A 20653-nucleotide genomic window follows, 5' to 3' on the forward strand; every position below is an offset into this window, starting at 1 on the left:
TGATTTAGCCTGGATTTATTCATTGCACATTATTATCTGTGAACACGAGGCCATGTTTTATATACACTAATGCTTTGTAAGTATTTCAGTTTTTGCGTATTAAAAGAGTGGATAATCTCTATAGTCCATTCTATCGAGCACAACACAGAACAGGGCAGACAGCCTAGTTACCGTGCATTCCTAGCAAATAGTATAGATAAATACACTTTTTAAGGAACAACATTTGGCATGGGACACATTAGCTAAACGATGTAAAGAGAACATACATATTTGGCACACATTTCACAGGATCTGCTTTGAAATTTCCAAGCTTTTAGATGGTCATAAAGTAAAAAAACTAAACTTAAAGCTGCTCACAAAAGCTATTATGCATCCCTGACTAAAACACATGTAGAGTCTACACAGTGTATGACCTACAGTACTTTATTAAACCTGTATCAGAAATCCTTAGCATTTTAGCAACGAGAAACCCACAACACTGACAACATTAATACTCCTACAATACAAGTTTCAGACTCTGATATATTGTCATCAAATCTGTAAATTTGTAAATGCAGAAGATCATCTTCTAATAATACATTATAATAAATTATTGTACAAAAAGAAGAGCAAATTAAAGGGTGTCTGCATTTCTGCATCCTTTAGTATCTGACAACAGCACAAGTAGCATTTCAAACAATTAGACAATTTTATTTAATACTGTTCTGCTGGTGATCGGATGTCATCGATTTTAAGAATCATTCTGACCAACTGTGTGGCTAACTGAATCTGTTGCTTTTTGCCTATTAGAGTCTCTATAACATGTTGTTCCTTCATATCTGCAACCAAACAATAAGTAAGATATTATTATTATTATTATTATTATTGAATGCAAGAAACTGTTATATATATAAAATGAACCTAAATCTAAGAAAGTACAATGATATATTTACAAGTGTAGCACCATAATCAGTATGCATGGGCGCATGGTAGGCTGCCCGACAATGGTTCTTGGTGCTTTAATCTTGCATGACATATGGTCTAAACACACATTAAATAGCATGATTAGAAATCCTGTTTGTCATGCAGTCTCCATGATTTTAAAAAATACCTGTAACTATGTATAAATATTGAATGATGATAGTGTCTTACCATTGGTACCACTGTTGAGGCAATCAATACCTAAACGTGGGTTGTTCTCTTTCAGCTGTTTAGATTTCACCTCTGACAGAGTGCGAATTGGGTGCAGGCCGCTGTTCTCGGCAAGGGCCATTGGAATGCTTTCCAAAGCGTCTGCAAATGCTCTCATTGCATACTGTTCAATGCTGGATATCTAAAAAGAATATCAAAATTTGTGCTTACATGTGTATCAATCAATATTACTACTATTAACACTGTCTTACATACTAAATACAGTTCCTAAGATGAGTATCTGTTCAAGTGTAGCACCATAATCAGTATGCAGGGCGCATGATATGCTGCCCGACAATGGTTCTTGGTGCTTTAATCTTGCATGACATATGGTCTAAACACACATTAAATTGCATGATTAGAAATCCTGTTTGTCATGCCTACATATTTTCCAAATAGTATATTTCTTTAAAATGGTTTGTCTTTGTAAATGTCCCCTTACATTGTCGGCTCTTTCGCTAACTGCTAGTGCACAAGCAATCTCCGCAGCTCCGCCACCATACACGATATGATTACTACGTACAAGGTTACGTGTAACACACAGAGCATCATGCAGCGCTCTTTTAGCTTCTTCTATAATCTGTAAGAAAATAGTACATTATTCATTATAAATTCAATTTGAATAAGAAACGAAATGTAAGATAATTATTTGCAGTAATGTTACAACCATATCAGTATGCAGGGTCTACGATATTAAGTTACCCGACAATGGTTCAGGTTGTTAATTGCTTTAGCATGAACTCTAGCCTGAAAAGTTACAAATTAACCAATCAGGAATTCCGATAGTCATGCAGATTTAATGTAAAACAAAAAAATGATCTCACCATTCTGTTTCCTCCTCTGATGAAGATGGTAACAGCTTTAGTATTCGGACAGTCTTCTATGACAAGCATGTGGTCTTTAGTTGTGCCAAACGACAACTCTCTTACGGTGCCAGCTGTGCCAAGCTTCTCTGCCGTTAACTCTTGGAATCTGGGTACGATCCTTCCACCGGTTGCAATGGCAATTAACTGTAATTAATATTTATACAAGTGAACAAATATATTCATACAATTACGTATTGAAACAAGAAAAATCAGAGTTGTAACTATTATTACAGTCATATCAGTATGCAGGGCCTATGATAAATGACCCGACAATGGTTCAGACTGTTGGTTGCTTTAGCATGAACTCTAGCCTGAAAAGTTATAGATTAACCAATCAGGAATTCCGATAGCCATGCGGAATCTTGATTTACCTTTGTAATAAACTGGAGACATGTAAATTTTACACATATCAAAGTTTATGTGACAACAAAATGTGATGTGCCCATATATGGACACGATGATGTCTTATTTACTACCATATTTGGGCAAAATTTTTTTTTTATAGTGTAGACAGAGCTTTACACTGGGCCAGTGCTATTACGACAACAATATTTTGGTATCACTAATTACCTCAATCTCTGGTCCTCCAACCCATCGTACAGCAGGTAGTTCATTCTGTAACAGTAAATGATTGGCTTCATCATCAAATCCCCATTGACAAATTGCTAGGTTAGCTCCAGTGTCCTTCACTTGTTTGATCATCTCTGTAAACTTCTCTTTCTCGTAAGCCTGTAGCTTTTTGTAGTCTTCAACAGACTTGATGTCCAGTTTGTGCGTCGTCTTTGGTTTCGGTGGCTCAAAAGGACACGTCAAAATGGCCATCTTTGCATCCTTGATTTCCTAAAGTGAAAAGCCATGCAAAGTTTTAATTGAATTTAATTTTTAATATTTTCAGTCATAATTCCACTGGATTGATTAATATTCAAGGCACTTCTTGATGTAGCACCATAATCAGTATGCAGGGCGCATGGTAGGCTGCCCGACAATGGTTCTTGGTGCTTTAATCTTGCATGACATATGGTCTAAACACACATTAAATAGCATTCTTAGAAATCCTGTTTGTCATGCCCAATAAATATAGCTTAATAACAGGTGTCTAAACAACATGAAATGAGGTATGTCTTACTTTTGGCATCTGTGGGTGGCTGAAATCTTTATCAACTACTACTCCCTTCACCAACATTGTGTCTTCCAGTTTTCCTCCTACTTTGCCATCAACCTTGATCAGTTCAAAATCAACATCTTTTCTTTCAAAGTCTGCGACAGACATGATTGCTTTTACAGCAATTTCTGCCATCTGCTTATGACAACGATTGATACTGTAGGACAGGGACAGAATATACTTTAAAGTGAATAATGTATTTACTTTGATTTAAACAACATTACACAATGAATTGTTAAAAGTGTAGCACCATAATCAGTATGCATGGGCGCATGGTAGGCTGCCCGACAATGGTTCTTGGTGCTTTAATCTTGCATGACATATGGTCTAAACACACATTTTATAGCATGATTAGAAATCCTGTTTGTCATGCACTTCAAGTAAATCTATTAATGGACTACACTAGAACCCTAGTAAACAAAACGTCCCCTCAATAGGGGTGTCACTTAAATATAGGTTCTACTATATAATTATTAAGACTCCCATACTTACATTTTAGACCCTAGTGTTGTCATCGCCACTTTCACTAGTGGTTCTATGTTATCCTTACTAACTTCAAAGCTTTCAGCTATCTTGTCCAGCCTGGCACTGGCAATTTGAGATGCTAATTCGTAACCATCTGCGATGCGAATTGGGTGAATGCCACGATCTAAAAGTTGCTCAGCTTGTTCAAGTAAAGATCCAGCCAACACTTTAAACATTAGATAACAAATACTTGTTAATTGGAAAATATTAACAAAAATAATGGTAAAAATAGATGGTGGTGAAATTGAGAATATGTGAGTTTATCGTTTTTCTTTGTAAATAAAATCATCATCCTCACCTACAACTCCTGTTGTGCCATCACCAATTTCATCATCTTGTGATTTGGAAAGTTCCACCATCAACTTTGCTATTTGATGCTGTACATCCATTTGTCCAAGAATAGTGGCACCATCGTTTGTGACTGTTACATCACCATCAGGACTGACTATTAATTTGTCCAAACCTAGATATTAAGAGAAAATACCTGATAATAACCTCTGGTAAAAAGTAATTTATACTGTAGAAGAAATTTGCTTAATTAATTAACAATGAAAATATTTATTATCAATCAGATCAACTTCTTTCTATTGTTCTCACCATTTGGTCCGAGTGATGTTTTTAAAGTGTTTGCTACAGCTTTTGCTGCCATGATATGCGACTGAAAAAAACAAAGAGAAAATTAATCAAGCATAACATTATTTAGTGCACAGCTGATATACTGTGTAGCTGCCTATGTATGTGGTCAAACCATATCGTTTAAAAGTAGAACAGTAAAATACAAGTGCAATATTTAATTGATATTAAGTTAACATTGAATTCAATAGCTCTCTCGTGAATCCCCTTCATATCTCTCTGACCTTCTTCCTCTTCACATACCTTCCCGTCTCCTTTCCATTCCGACTTTTAACACAACGTATGGCTTAATTAAGGAAGTTAAGCACCTTCACTTCTGCTTCCTCTCGCTTATGGAATAACCTACCTGCCTCTCTACTAGATCATGTTGATGGTCGTCTACTTTCATCTTTAAATCTGCCTTGAAAACTCATCTTTTTCTTTCAGATTGAGCTCTCTCATACCTTTTTGATCACTTACTGCTGGAATTGGCGCGTTACAAATTCGTACTAGGCCTATTATTATTATTAATAGGCCTACCCTAGGCCCTAGCTAGCCTTTCTTCTCCATCTACTCTAGGCCTCTTGAGCCTGGATTAGCCTTTTTAGCCTAACTAAAAGCCTTTAGCCTAATTAATAGGTATTACTATAGGCCTACCCTACCCTAGCCAGCAGTGTAGTGAGTATCTATCTAGGCTAGCCTATCTTTTTAATAAGGTAGCCCTAGCCTACTCATAATTAGCCATTAGTCTACTCCGAATTTTGTTATAACAAATAAACAATTGCTGGCCTAGGCATGGCCCATATCATTAGCTCCTACATTAGCCTAGATCACCAGTCATGACTGCAGCCCATATAGCCGTTAGCTACCTTGTGTGCATCAATTCCAGATAGTCGTGTCTTGGATTCTTGATCTCTGATGATAATAAACGGTCTGCCATATTCATCAAATGCCAGTGAACCCATAGATCCACTCATTTTGGTTTTAAATGTGTTAAATTCTTGAAAGAAATGAGAATAAAGCTATACGATTACAACGGATTTTATACTTCGTTCTTCTAAAATTCCTTCTAGAATCCTCCACACACACGACGACCGACCAACCCCATGCACTCGGTGCAGTTACGGGTCACTGGGTTTCTAGTTGAGATGGACATGCGTACAAAATATTTAAATACAGAACCTTGCTGGTAAAAAAAGTGATTATATCTTAATTTTTCTTTTACTTTTTCTTTTTAAGTAAATTTTAAAATTATTTTTATTGATTGTTTTATATACTAGGTGGTAAAAGTAATTGGGATAATTTTTAGATTAATGTTGGTGATTAGAATTTTTTTTCAGACTGAATAGGTCATATAGAAGTTACCGTGGGAACCATAGACGCAATTAAATCACTTCCTGTTTCGATTTGTAAACAAACGCTGCATGCTGCAGAGAGCACACACAGCTTTTATTATCCAATTTCCTACCTTTTCTCCGAAAATGTCTTTCTTCAATGTGACTGCTTTGGGCTACCAGGATCCTATTAGAGCTCAAGCTCTCAATCCTAATCCAGAATACTCGTACAGTCTCGTGCATAAAATCCCAGACAATTCATACGTATCGTTTAGGCCACCGACTTCGCGTTTACCACCAATCAACATGGATCAGCATAACAAAGTCGTCCAACCTGGCGATTATTCAGAACACAAGGGGTCATACGTGGAATACACAAGACGGCTAACTAAGCATACAAGAACACAAAATGGTATGTATGGCCCGGGGGTAAGGGCCTATTATGCCTGGGTCTAGAATAGGTTATGAAGTAACACTAACAGAATAAAATGTTGTTTGTAATGTAAGTCTAGGCCTAGGCCTAGGCCTCTATTCAATATTCTATTCTGATTTTCCGTTTTACTTTTTTTTAGCACCAAATGATCTGTATAGAAATCCTTTAACATCTGCTCAAGGACATGGATGGTGGGATAAAAAAGACAACATAGAAAAACGAGAACCATGGACACACGTACCTCGACATCGGCATGTTAATAGTGAGATGACAAGGTAATTACTAGCCTAGACTAGTATTAATATTATTTATTATGCAACAAATGGTTTAAATAAATTCAATAATTATACAATAAATTAAAGCTATGAAATAACATTAACAATAGGCATAGTTTTTAACAAGTATGTAATGTAAGATTAAGTTGAATGTAAAGATACCTTTTTGAACATAGGCCCTAATAATAATTTGTCATGATAAATTTAAGTATAATTTTTGTCTGTCTTCTTTACAGCTTTGTGAATGAAATGGCGATTACCAACAGGGAATTTTCCTTATTTTGAATTAAAGGTGCTGGGTATGCTGCCCTCTGTAATCACAAGTAGTTACCAAAGAATTTTTGTAATCACTGCTTTCAATTTTTAAAAAAAAAAAGATCCATTAGATATTTTTATACCCATTTATGCCAGTAACCATAGTTTCCTTGCAAACATTTGTAGTAGTAATAATGCAATGCATATAGAGCATTGTAAACTCATGTTGAATTAAAAAAAAACTAAATATATAAATACACTAGTAATTCTTTTGTTTTTGCATTAATTATGCACTTGTCAATTGTATGACCCACTATACGACCCCCGGGAGAGGTGCGTCATGGGTGCGTCATTTACAAATAATTACTGACGCAGGGGTGCGTCAAAAAACCTAGATGGTACGTCACATCAATGAACAAGGTGTGTCAATGTCTGTCACTTTACCACCCACCATATCATAAACAACATGGTAACAGTGCGTCAAAATGGGTGCGTCATGGTCACCTAAAGGTAAGTCACATTTTTGACGCACGGGTGCGTCATGGTATTCAATGGTATGACGCACATCGGACAAATGACGCACCTCTCCCGGGGGTCGTATAGTGAGTCATACAATTGACAAGTGCATTATGTCTTCATTAAAGATTAAATCTTAAGATAGGCCAACCATGGAGTTCCATGGGCCAACAATGTCAACTTGGAACCATTTGTGCATGAGAGTTTATGTCAACTTTCGAGAAACTGTAAAGATTCAGTGTGCGGAAAGAGGAACCAGTGTGTTGAAAGAGGAACCACTGTGCACGAGTGCTAATGTTGACATTAAACTGATCGGGGTTATCCATACCGCATGTATTCATATTCATTTATTGTCCAGAAAACATAATTAACAAGTATACATGATGGATAACAATACAAAAACCCACAACACCATTCTGGCGGATTGTCAAAAAGTAATAAAAAATATCGCTAGAACAGACTCTCCTAATATAGTAGGGCGGCCAATGTGAGCTTTTTCATCATGGAGGGCATTTTCTGTTAATAGCAGGCAACCATGTGGAATATATCCCTTATGGGATGACAAAAAAGATAGGGGTGGATGCCGCTCTCAAATTTCAGGTCAAAGGTCATTTTCAAGGTTATAAGGTCAAATATTGTAAAATAGAGGTTTAAGCTGTTTTCAACAACATATAAGCTAATTAAAAGAAATGTAACCATTATTGGATCATTATTGACATATTGCTGTAGATGGTGAAGTTCATCAATTTTTCAACTTACAAGTTTAAAGGTCATTTTCAAGGTCATAAGGTCAAATAGAGCACAGACCTGTTAATTATCGGTATTAATAATTGAAATAAATATAATTTTCATGATAGCCTGGGGCTGATGGTTATAGTGTGGTGTCAAAAAGACCAGAATTGTACTGGGAAGATTTTAAACTTTTTGAGTCACTCCTGGAAGGTGTTCAAGGAATGGAGAGGATGAGTCCTAAAGTATCAAAATAACCGAAATTGGAGGCCAACTGGAACGTCTTAAATTTCATTTAAAAACGGTCACAGAGGGTTTGTGGGTTGGGAGTAATGGGCGGCATGGGCACATGCCAATATTCGAAATGTTTCTGTTATGGAAGGAGGTAACGCTCTGAGGTGGGTATTTCTTCAAGCACTGATATATAATGCCTACTGGCCATCTGGGTAACGGCAAACGATTGAATCACAACCACATATGCATGCTTTCTGTAACAACTTCATCGGCTCTTTAGTTTACATACACATGTAACAAGTTCCAAACTGACAACTGGGTTAGGGGCTTCCAAACGACCCGATTCATTTAGGCCACATACTGATCTCTGCCTGATAGTTGGCTCGTATGTTTAGGTTCTATGATGTCTGTATTCACCATAGGTGAGTTTTTTTAATTTTAATTGTTTCCCGAAGTAGAAATACAGGTACTTAAATATTTATTGAGTGAAGTGAAATACTTAATATTTAAGGGAAATATATATCACTAGTGTTAATGGTATATGGTCACTGAGTCTAGATGGAGGTAGCACCAAAGAGTAGTCTGTTATTATACAGTTATCTGCTCAAGAGTACCATATATTTGGCAATATTAAACTTTAGTGTACACTGTACGTGGAAAGTCTTAATCTTAATCAATTCCATTTACAAGGAGTGGATGCGTTACAAATGATTTCCAGTATGACCTCTTCCCATAACCAGCAAATAATGACGTGCTGCAACCTGTAATGGCATGCAAGCTGGTTAGATTATTCTTAATAGGTTTTCAACCACTCACTTTATTGTTCACTATACCAGACATCGTCCATACTTGTGAAGGCTACTTTCAACTTTCATGTATGATTGCAAGCTCTTTGTTATTGACATAAAGAATGTCTAAAACATTTGTGATATTTGTTCTCCTCCAAACCGATGAGTGTGGCCCAAAACACATACGGAAGTACAGATTAGTACATTGGGACTATCCTTTCAATCGGGTCACTGCTTTTATCCACCCTTTCCAATGTAATAATCAAATATAGTCCAAGAGCATTAGTTCATAAGTATAGGCAGACCCGGAAATTTCTGGTAACAAGCTAATTTTTTCAGGAAAGGTCGAGAATTGGAACATCATACTAAAAGTCCTGAAAAATCCTCCTTGTGCTCTCCGAGAAATCCAAGATGGCGTCCAAAATGGCTGCCATTTTAAATTGGTCTATAACTTTGTAACCGCTTGTCGTAGAGTATCGATTTTGGTGTCAAATAGTTCACAATATATACATTCCTATTTGCTCTAACAGAAAATTTTGTCAAAAAATGGCTGCTACTACAGTTTCTGGCAGTTTGACCTTTGACCTGGTCTTATCATATCTCGGTAATGGCTTGTCATAGAGAATTAAGATTAGGCCCAAATTGTTCAGAACATGCATATTTTTATTTGGTTTAATGAAATATTTTATCCCAAAATGACCGGAAGTGAGGTTATTGACCTCTTATTGACCTATTCATATCTCTTTACCGTATCTCAAGAAATATTTGTCGTAGAGCATTACTTTTGGTCATATTGTTTGGAACATATACATTTCTATTTAGTCTAATACAACAGTTTGCCCTCAAATGCTCGGAAGTAAGTTAATTTATTGAAAACTTAAAAAATCAAAGAGCTACATAGGCAGAGGATATGAATACTGTAGAAAAAATCTAAATCAAAGTTTTAACTCAGGTCTTAAAACATGTTTTGGGCATAGCACATCATCAGGTAAAGTGAATTGTTACAAAAAGAAAATATAAAGTCAATAAATTACAAAGAATAACTGTCAGTGGCTAATCAAAGTTGGTTAAGTAAACAAAAGACAATTGGCAAATACCTATGTACACAGCACATCCGACCATTTATATGCAATTTTGAGTTTCGTGCAAACGCGACTCTATTGCTCACTATGTCGGTCGGTAAACACTAACTGTACTCATATTCATATTTTTTCGTTATTTTGACACTGGATATTAATACTACAAATATAAATGTTTTTAAACATTTTTCAACATTTTTTTACCTTTCAGCAATTTCAGTTGGTTGGTCAGTCGGTAAACACTAACTCACATTCATATTTTTTTGTTATTTTGACACTGGATATTAATACTTGGAGGCAAATATAAATGTTTTTACAAATTTTTTTACATTTTCAGCAATTTCGGTTATTCGGTCAGTTGGTAAACACTAACCCATATTCATATTTTTTCGTTATTTTGACACTGGATATATTATTTAATACTTGGAGGAAATGTTTTTAAAATGTGAACTTTTTTAAACATTTTCAGCAATTTAAGTTGGTCGGTCAGTAAACATTAACTCAAATTTACGCACGCGACTGCAGCCATGTATATGGCCTTGTTGACTTTGTAAAAATAATGCATTTTGAAACATTCCTTGATTTAAATGTTTGTTGTATGGCTTATTTATGATAAAAAGAGAATATACCCTAGGTATTTCACGTCAAACGCTCTTTACTTGGCATGCATAGACTTTCTTTTCCAGATTCAGATTTGATTTGGTCCTTGCTGAAATCTATGAAAAATAGATTGGAATACCCGGGCAATGATCCCGGTACCTCTCACATGCTAAGTGAGAGCTCTACCATTTGAGCTAGTCCCCCAGTTACATTAACTGTTTAAAGATGAAAAAGTATCGCCATATGCCCTATATATGATTTATTAAATATTGAAAATATGCAAAATAAGGGTCTTTAAATCACTTCAACATTGATCAGCAGCATTCTGTTACAGTCATTCATCATCTGATGTTGCATCTTCAACTTTTTGGTGTTTGTTGCTTCTTTCACATCATTATCATCATGTTCATCTGCATGGGTGTTGTTGCATGTTTGCCCAAAAGTTATGACGTTATGACGTTAGAGAACGTTCAATAGTGCATTCTCTTTTAAAACAAGGAATGACCTGGTTTTATGTTTCAAAATGCATTATTTCTACAAATAAAATGGTCTTTAACATTAAGTTTTTGACAATCCGGAGTATAATATATGCCATGTACATAGTTTTCCCTGCCAATTGAGCATTTCCATGCGAAATGTATATGACCTGAACATTTCATTCTCATACTCACAGTAGTCTATACATTTCCTAAATTACATAAAATTTCTACTTTTCTGAAAAAAAATAATTATCATAATTTCTATAATAAATAATAAAAATAACGACATGATTTCAACAAAAGCACTAATTCGCGTATGTACTGTAATGCGAGTTACAGACGAATAACGCATTTAAAATGTATTCATGACATCTACATATAGGTGACATTTTGTAGCAATAACTTTTCAACCATAACTAGTATGAGAATTTCAATTAACGTGTCCCTTTGTTCTATCGAAGTTAAATAAATAATTATTTTGGTTTTTTCTTGTATAGTTCATACCCTTATTACAGTAAAATTTACCCTCAAGGTTATTGTTGAAAATAACAAAACACTCTTCAACTACCCAATAAAATGTTGCAGAATAACCCATTTTTTTGTTTACTTAACCAACTTTGATTAGCCAATGACAGTTATTCTTTGTAAGTTATTGACTTTATATTTTCTTTTTGTAACTTTACCTGATGATGTGCTATGCCCAAAACATGTTTTAAGGCAGAGATAAAACTTTTAGATTTAGATTTTTTCTACAGTATTCATATCCTCTGCCTATGTAGCTCTTTGATTTTTAAAGTTTTCAATAAATTAACTTACTTTCGAGCATTTGAGGGCAAACTGTTGTATTAGACTAAATAGAAATGTATATGTTCCAAACAATATGACACCAAAAGTAATGCTCTACGACAAATATTTCTTGAGATACGGTAAAGAGATATGAATAGGTCAATAAGAGGTCAATAACCTCACTTCTGGTCATTTTGGGATAAAATATTTCATTAAACCAAATAAAAATATGCATGTTCTGAACAATTTGGGCCTAATCTTAATTCTCTATGACAAGCCATTACCGAGATATGATAAGACCAGGTCAAAGGTCAAACTGCCAGAAACTGTAGTAGCGGCCATTTTTTGACAAAATTTTCTGTTAGAGCAAATAGGAATGTATATATTGTGAACTATTTGACACCAAAATCGATACTCTACGACAAGCGGTTACAAAGTTATAGACCAATTTAAAATGGCAGCCATTTTGGACGCCATCTTGGATTTCTCGGAGAGCACAAGGAGGATTTTTCAGGACTTTTAGTATGATGTTCCAATCATAGTTCTCGACCTTTCCTGAAAAAATTAGCTTGTTACCAGAAATTTCCGGGTCAAACCCTAATGCTCTTGGACTAATACAACAAAATGACGAAATATCTAGGTAACTTGCATAAATACTTGCATAGTCACCAAATGTTTACAGCCATGTTTACTGCATCCTATAGTGCATGACCATCATGTTTTTACTGTAAGTTTTCTTCTGGAACATCTGTGGGTATTTCAACGCCATCCATCAAGATATGTGAAGTCATATTTGGTTAAAGATTTTAAAATTGGGCTATGATCATACTCCAATGGTTTTTATATACTTTATCGAAACAGTTGCCTTATAGAAATCCGCAAAGGTTTAGAGCAATGCTTTCTCAGTCGCTCATGAAGTTCTAAGTTCTACTGGTTTTTTTTTCTTTCAATAAGTTGTTACTTTAAATATAAGATCTTCCTTAACATCTGTCAGTTCGAAAGAATATTGTGTATTATGTGTGATTCGTGATCAGTCTGACCATGTCATGCAGAACCTATCAATGAATTACAGCGTTTCTTGTTATACCAATGATTCTATTTTGAATTGATCAATCATCCACTCAGTGTTTAGAATATTGGTTCTGATAGTTTAGATAGGTAAATTTGTTTACCCTTTTAACCTCATTTCTACAACGAATCCAATCGGTTTTTAAATGTGTTGGTGGTTTCAGAAATGACGACTTTGGTTGGCAAACTATTAAAATATATGATTACTAATTGTGAAAAAGTGGATATCCTATCAGTCCTTTGTGAAATTTAGGTTTAAAATGTCTAAGCTGATGTCCTCGTGTATTTCTGCTTAGATTGCATCTCATTTGAAGGAAGTCTTCCTTGGCTACACCCTCGAAATCTTTTGAAAATTTTCAATCAAGTCACCATGAATTCGTCTATCATACAGGGTTGTTAGGCCAAGAAACTTTAAACGATCTTCATATGAATAAGAATGGATAGCTGGAATTTGATTTGTTGCATGACGTTGTCCTCTTCAAGTGCGTTTGTCTTTTTGGAGAAATGGATTTCATACCTGGACACAGTACGTAACGTAATGTTTGTAAATAACGTTAAAACCATCTTTATCCATGTGTATAAAGGACTTCTTAATTACTTAAAAGGAGTTTTATATTTGTTATCATCGTCAGCCATGATAGCATAGATGCGAAGGCCTCAAGAAGAAGTCCCCAATTACCACTCCTTCCAACCTTGATAAAGTCCAATAGTTAGGGTTTTTGAAAACAAAGACTCGATACCCAGGTTTCTCTTTCGAGATTTCTTGAACAAACTTCAATAAAAACTTGTATCATTGAAATAATGAAAAAAATGTTTAAATAATTACATTATAGGGGGTCTCTGACCCAAACAAAAACATCTCGACATTAGGTCATATTGGGGGTCTCTGTTTTCGAAATTTTTCTAAAAACAAATTTCTAAATATTATTACATTTATAATTTTTCTAAAAACAAATTTCTAAATATTACTGTATTACATTATTATAGGTAATATTAATATTATAGTAAAAGACCAATCTTTTGGCACATATGGCGTTTCATACATATAACACTTGACCTATTTTTTCCGACAAAAATCAAAACGATGACTGGTGGACAACATGAAAAAGACAAATTTACAACAGACTGGGAAAAGCCTATTAAAAAACTGTGTGTACTTTACAGAAATATGTGAAAACAACATTTTGAGAAAATGACACTTTTATATTTAATTTCCTATGTTTTTATGTGTAAAATTAAATGTTTATCTCATAATTACTATAATATGAAGCATTATTTGATCTTCAGATATACCTTTTTGGATAGCTCTGATGATGTAGATGATTTTCCGTGAATAAAAAAAAATCCTATATTTTGAACTTGTTTGACCTCTTGACCACATAAACTGACCTTAAAACCCAAAACTGAAGATGGCATCCACCCCTATCGTTTTTGTCACCCCACAAAGGATACATTCAACATGGTTGCCTGCTATTAACAAAAAATGCCCCCCCAAACTTTTTATAGAGGACTTTTGTGTATTTGGCCTCTCTACTAATAGTGCTAGTTGGAGTTGCATATAGTTCCTTTCATCAGTTACGAAACATCTTTGACTCAATACAACATAACCCCGCTTATGATGACCTATTTTGCGGAATTGTGTGTTACTTATTGTGAGTTGAGTTCAGCTTTGTTCATAATTTCTTGGAATAATTATGTCATCACAGTTGATTTAAGTGTTAGTTTCTCCCTACAAACCCATTTTAAAAAAAACATTGAAACTTGCTTTACATGCCAATTTATATTTCAACATGAACTGCTATAAATACATACAAAATATTTGTACAATCTAAAAAGATATATCACACACTGCTAAAATAAATCACATTAAAACACAATGTAAGTGTCTATAATACAATATATAGTCCTATGCCTTTTAAATACACTGTATAGCATGACTTTCTTGACACATTATCTTGATGATGCTTTAGTGCTCGTCACCATTGTCATACTGTATATTCAAATACTATCCTCTATCTTCAGACACCAGACTAATTAAATTTTACTAAATTATAATATATTAACTAAATCTAATACTTTATATTTATAATATATTTGTTCATATGATATAACATACTATTTCTATGAAGTTCTTAAAATATCACATTGTCATAATTATACATTTGTTTTATATTTATAATTACATTCTCTGCAGACATAATAGCAATTATAACACCTTATAAATGTCTTTTTTTATTAGTTGTTTAGAGATATTTAATAAAAAGTATACCTAGTCAATAATTTGGCACAATCTCAGGAATTCTAAAATGGTGTCTTGTTTGTGTCCTTTTTCAAATGTAATACATCTATTAATAAAATAATGTTCTACGTTTAGATAACTTGTATAAACACACCTGGAATAGTAAAATAAAATAAAATAATAAAATGAATGTTTAAAAAAAAAAATATTTTTACTTTTGGAATGTAAATATAAAAAAAACTGAAAATGTAAAATTTACAGAATAAATATAAAATAACCAAATATATCACAATAATATTATCTTACACACGATATAAAATAGTACCAACACACACTGACCCTATAATCACACCCCTAAGGACCATGTGATGTACTGAGTTCCCTAACACCATGAATTATTTTGTAGGAAAGTTACTACACATTTTGGGCTAAAGTAAGACAGTGTTAGAAACATTCAGTCATTGAGTCCAGGTTAATGTACCATCTATAGAAACAATTTCCAATGTCTGCCTGTTGGTTAAAAAGCTGCATTATGTAATTCAGCAACTTTGCGTAACATTGCTGTATGACTAGCAAACAGCGGAAGCTTTGAGCTTACTCGTTGCCATCGTACACTTTGGGCATCATCCCCAGCCTACAAAGAGAAAAATAGCCATAAACATCTTTATTCAATTTTAGTTTGTGTGTGTGTAATTATTTTCACATATAGTTATAATTCCAGCTTTGATCTGGCGATCGGAGAAAAATATCGCGATAGTTAAGCATGCTTTCACATTGATCATGAATTCAGCTATCCTTTGTCAAGCGAGGTATTTCATGCTCCGCAATGTGAAAGCATCTTAAGTATTAATTTTTTCTACTTACCTCAAGTTTAAATTCCCCAAATGCGGCCCCTGAGTCATCATGGTAGTTCATAGCAACCGTTTCCATCCAGGCATTGTCCGTGTTTCGAGGGTCATCAACATACCCTCTGTAAATCTATGAAATAAACAATTTTTTCAAGGTTTATAAATGTACATGCGTTTAATATGCTATTTTTGGCAATATAAATTGATTTTATCTAGCAGTTTGGTACAATAACAAAACTGAGATGTTCAGCCATCAAGAGGATCAACCACAATTAAGGGGACACCTTCGGGACCCAAACAAAGTGTTGCTTTAATAGTGGTGTAACCTGAATAGGGCTTGGCTCTAGTGTTCAAACATATATTTCTACATGTTCGTTTCATGGGAAAGTGTCCCCTTAATAGAGGTATCCCAAATAAGGGGTTGTACTATATCTCCATTTCCAATTTCTAGGTCTTCTTATACAAATAGAATGACATTCTCCATTTTAAATTTCTCATTAGATAAGCCTACGGCATGATCACTTACCTCAATTCCGTTTGAAAAGAGTGTTTTAATATGTTCTCCTATTTCCGCTCTCTCTTCCTCGCTTTTTGATAGTTGGCCAAGAGCCTCTTCACTAAACTCACGTTTTAGGGTTTCACTGACCTTCTGACCTGGTTCAACCATACCCTGATTAAAAAACAGACATTATATAAATATGCTAGTCAAATATAATATGCTAGTCGGTTACAAAAGTCTTAAATTTATTTTCCAACCAATAAGTAAGAAATATACATACTCCAGGTATCGCCCATTGTTGGTTGTCCTTGCGTTGAATAGCTATAAACTCCAGAACTTTCTTGTCTTTGTCTAGCAATGGTGACCCATCTGTTTTCAATTTCCATCTGAAATACATTTCACAAATAAATTAAATGTATTGAAATATTCAGAAAATAAGAACTGAATTTAGAAATTTCAGAGCTCACACTAAAGATAAATATTTCAGGATTACCTGAACAAACTTTTTATAGTGTATAAATTATAAATATTTATATTTTACTGTGACAATAATAAAAAAAAAAAAAATTCGTTTGCTTACCTTGTTGCTATTGGATCTGCTGCATGATTTGGACCAAAACGTCCAAGAAGACCACGCCCTGTCATACCAGTTCTGCCTTTTGGATTCCTGCAAGACAAATCAATAGCTTTAGCAAAGCTAAACCACAAACTTGACAACATTTCTATGCCTCATTTTTCACAAATTGATTGTACTTTATACCAATGAGGCTCCGAAGAACCTGATAATTAATTTAGTAAAACTGATAGTTTCAAATTAAAGTGTTGACAAACATTAAAATATGACAACTTACAACGGAAGGCCATCCTTTACAGTGTAAATTTGTAAATAACTTCTACGATCAACTTTACAGGTTGAATCTTCACAGTTGAAAGGTAACATGGGTCGTTTATCCGATGACATGGCCATCAGGTCAACATCTGCCCAGTGAGGCATTGCAAGAACACATTCATGTGTGTATTCCCTTGGTGTGTAATTAGAAAAACCCGCCTTTATAAACAAAAAAACATTTAATTATATTTATTTCAAAAAATTGTAATTTAAAAATGTACCACCTTTAATATGATAAGGTATAAAAAAAAGTATTGTTCAAATACCTCCCATGGAACTTTACTGTCTGGCACATAGCTCCTGCGTATGGCTGTTCCGGGGTACGGACTCTGTCGCGCTTTCTTGTGGATCATGATACCAATCTCTTCCAACGTTGTGGGCACTTTGTAAGCCTCTTCCTCATCAGCAACGAAGTCTTCTTTGCCTGGAAAATAATAAGGAAATATAAAATAATTTAGTACCAAAACACTAGATATAATCAGTATTTCAATTTCTATTCATTGTAATAGTGAACTAAAAAGCATGACAGAGAGCCAGTTTGAATTTCACATACTAAATGTGATCGTTGCAGGGGTAAAGGTCACACGTTATTCATATTATTTGTAATAAATTTAGACACATTTTATATCAAACTTCCATTGTACTCACTTTCTTTGTATGCAATTTCTTTTAATTTTGGTGCACCACTTTTACATCCCATTCCATGTTCTATGTGTGCTTGGATTAACCAGTCTATTGCCATATTAATACGATCCATCTGTTAATGGAAAAAGTTAACATTGGTTCATTACCAAAAATGTTAATGATTCATGTGATATTAACATTTTTGTATTGTAAAACGATTCATAGTAAGCGTTCTCATCACATTTATCTAAACCTTATTCTTAAATTTCGCATAAAATAAACAAAAAGGGAAAGAAGTTTCATAAAAAGCATAGAATCACAAACCTGATCTTCGAGTCTATCGATTCGTGCATTAGAAGCAGCTCCCCCAAGGACTGTCTGTTGCGGTCCTACTTCCACTTTCTGATTAATTTCATCAACCCTAAAAAATAACAAATTAAATTGGGAGAAAAATCAAATGAGGAATTGTTATGCAGTATTCATACAAGGCACTATATCATTTTAGAATTAATGAAATTGCTATTTTTAAAAGAAAAGTTTTTTCATTTTCTGTGCATGCCTCTTTAAGGTTCACTGGGTTTTGTTATTTTCATAATTATTTTAGGCAATATGGTGATGAGTGATACATACTTTTCCATCAATGACAGCACTCTTTCATTGATATCTTGTTGCTGTTTTTGTCGTTCTCCTGCCATGTAATTCTCGCCGTTCAACGACTCCCACAACGACAAATGTTTGATCTCAGCTTCTGACACTCTTTGCTCTAAGATTACAAATAATTTAAAGCAAAAGGGTAAAAAAACCACAAATATTATCATGGAGTATTTTTAAGCTTTGTCAAACAAAGGTGTGGTATTATACTTACTGAGACTTCCGGAGGAACTATCTAACCATTTTAAATTCCCAAAGTGACGTAGAATATACGCAATTAGAATGTAAACATGCGATATGGCGATGAATGGGGGTGCCAGAGGTGGACGACTGAAATATTCTTGAATAATCTCAAAACGCTGGAACTTCCAGTATTGGTCAGTGTTATCTTGAACTGCTGAGAATGTGTAACTGGAAGAAAAAAACAGAAATCAGGATGTAGCCACGAGAAATAAAGTGGTCTGGTTTTCGGAAGAGAGTCAGGTTGAAACCTTACTAACTGTACTGGTGGCTACTGCCCTGCCAATATGTATAAATTGTAATTGTATATATTATTGAATGGCAATATGGGAAAAAAGCATAGTATATTTGTTTATCTTCACCTATACCATCTCCTGCTCTACTGATGAGAACATTCTTTTGCCTACACTGTGTTTAGCTCTGTTTACAAAACTATCAAACTTTATGTGATAAAAAAATGTGATGAAATATACAGACATGATGATGTCATATCACTACCATATTTGGGCATGCCCTGTATCACTACCATATTTGGGCACATATACACTTCAAACTGATTTGATAGTGTAGACAATGCTATCTAATATGTTGATATGTGTGGAATGGATGAAATATAACAACCGTACCTAAACATTGCAATAAGAAGGTTGAGAAGTAAGACATTGCTGAACAACATGTAACCACTGAGAAGGATGATGGCGACCCATGTGAATTCAGGACAAGGGTCATCAAGGTCACCAACAACTCCATTAGACACAGTACAGCTTCCTTCTTCAACTGAAATGTAGTTAAATGATGGAAATGTGACAGAAAACAATACATTAAATTTAAAGGATTGTTTATGCCAATCGTTGAGTATAGCAAATGCTTTTTGCTTTTTCAATTTTATATAATCTTTGTATGTATTTTTAATAAGATGGAAATGTATCAAAGCATAATCAATGTTACTGATATTGATAGATAAATCTAGTTGATAATCATACATATAGATATATCAAAGTTGCTCCTGGGTTATTATTAATATATTTTAAATAAAATGTGTGATTTCAGTAGTTTTTACCTTCAATATCCTCAAGAAAAAGTTCTCCATACATCTGGAAGTATGACTTATACATTATTCCTTTGACTATTGGAAAGAATCCAGATGTGTTTGGGAACATGATGGCCTGAGATGCAACGCCATAGGCTATCAAGAACACAAACAATATGCACATGAAGAAGGCTAAATCCACCATCTGTATAAAAAAATATTCAGATAAATTATCAGATACAAAAGCAAGATAAAGGAAAATACACAACATAACTGCAGAGATGAACAATTATCAAAATAAATATATATTGACAGAAGCCTACCATTTTACTAATCATGATCAACTTTGGTCCTAGATTCTTGTTGACTGAAAACACTTGTAATAGACGAATATAAAATATCATTAGATCGATTGCGAGGATGACACGAGCTGCCGAAAACGTTATCGTGTACAAACGCATAACAAAACCAACGCTGAAGAGAATAAGGGTTGCCAGATCAACTAAGTTCCAATAATCTGTTATCCAGAATCGCAGACGTAGCCACCATCGATGCGATTCACCTTGTGCTATCTGAAACATTCAAAAGAAGAAATGTTGTTTTTTCGTCTCATTTATTTATTTGACCAGCATATCAATACAATAATTATACAATATAGTATAAAAATTAAAAATGTTGGGCAAGTGTAGCTTTAGCAAAATAAATTGCAGTCAAATCAATAA

General features: G+C 34.3%; 3 protein-coding genes across 6 annotated transcripts in view; 1 reads left to right on the top strand and 2 right to left on the bottom strand.

The window, feature by feature from the left end:
• On the bottom strand, positions 1-5470 carry LOC144841802 (T-complex protein 1 subunit epsilon-like). Its single transcript, XM_078698085.1, has 10 exons — positions 5205-5470; positions 4321-4381; positions 4022-4186; positions 3691-3889; positions 3163-3355; positions 2607-2876; positions 1995-2180; positions 1613-1750; positions 1132-1312; positions 1-818 (listed from the first exon to the last, which is right to left on the bottom strand). Exons 1-10 carry the CDS (start codon positions 5310-5312, stop codon positions 694-696), a joined length of 1626 nt encoding a protein of 541 aa, XP_078554211.1. The 5' UTR covers positions 5313-5470; the 3' UTR covers positions 1-693.
• A 248-nt stretch (positions 5471-5718) lies between these two features.
• Positions 5719-6738, top strand: LOC144841818 (sperm microtubule inner protein 11-like). Its single transcript, XM_078698086.1, has 3 exons — positions 5719-6081; positions 6242-6377; positions 6614-6738. The coding sequence occupies exons 1-3, from the start codon at positions 5760-5762 to the stop codon at positions 6660-6662; spliced, it is 507 nt and encodes a 168-aa protein (XP_078554212.1). The 5' UTR covers positions 5719-5759; the 3' UTR covers positions 6663-6738.
• A 7938-nt stretch (positions 6739-14676) lies between these two features.
• Positions 14677-20653, bottom strand: part of LOC144841869 (transient receptor potential cation channel subfamily M member-like 2) — a 42734-nt gene continuing 36757 nt past the window's right edge. For all 4 annotated transcript variants that reach the window (XM_078698158.1, XM_078698167.1, XM_078698149.1 and 1 more), the window contains 14 exons: positions 20255-20503; positions 19962-20136; positions 19528-19678; positions 18876-19072; positions 18641-18773; positions 18335-18431; positions 18035-18143; positions 17653-17810; positions 17349-17545; positions 17078-17164; positions 16778-16883; positions 16525-16668; positions 16015-16128; positions 14677-15784 (listed from right to left, as the gene is read on the bottom strand). In XM_078698158.1, the coding sequence (XP_078554284.1) occupies positions 15668-15784; positions 16015-16128; positions 16525-16668; positions 16778-16883; positions 17078-17164; positions 17349-17545; positions 17653-17810; positions 18035-18143; positions 18335-18431; positions 18641-18773; positions 18876-19072; positions 19528-19678; positions 19962-20136; positions 20255-20503 (2034 nt within the window). In that variant the 3' untranslated portion in view covers positions 14677-15667. The remainder of the gene's footprint in view (positions 15785-16014; positions 16129-16524; positions 16669-16777; positions 16884-17077; positions 17165-17348; positions 17546-17652; positions 17811-18034; positions 18144-18334; positions 18432-18640; positions 18774-18875; positions 19073-19527; positions 19679-19961; positions 20137-20254; positions 20504-20653) is intronic.

The sequence above is a fragment of the Antedon bifida genome, chromosome 1, assembly GCF_963402885.1.
Source record: "Antedon bifida chromosome 1, ecAntBifi1.1, whole genome shotgun sequence".
NCBI classification, from domain to species: domain Eukaryota; kingdom Metazoa; phylum Echinodermata; class Crinoidea; order Comatulida; family Antedonidae; genus Antedon; species Antedon bifida.

Coding starts and splice junctions, on each gene's coding strand:
- LOC144841802 (XM_078698085.1), bottom strand. CDS start 5,312: ATGAGTGGATCTATGGGTTCACTGGCATTTGATGAATATGGCAGACCG. Junction 2,877..3,162: donor GCCACCCACAGATGCCAAAA/GTAAGACATACC, acceptor TTTTCACTTTAG/GAAATCAAGGATGCAAAGAT. Junction 1,313..1,612: donor TTAGCGAAAGAGCCGACAAT/GTAAGGGGACAT, acceptor TATTCTTTTTAG/ATATCCAGCATTGAACAGTA.
- LOC144841818 (XM_078698086.1), top strand. CDS start 5,760: ATGCTGCAGAGAGCACACACAGCTTTTATTATCCAATTTCCTACCTTT. Junction 6,082..6,241: donor GCATACAAGAACACAAAATG/GTATGTATGGCC, acceptor ACTTTTTTTTAG/CACCAAATGATCTGTATAGA. Junction 6,378..6,613: donor GTTAATAGTGAGATGACAAG/GTAATTACTAGC, acceptor TCTTCTTTACAG/CTTTGTGAATGAAATGGCGA.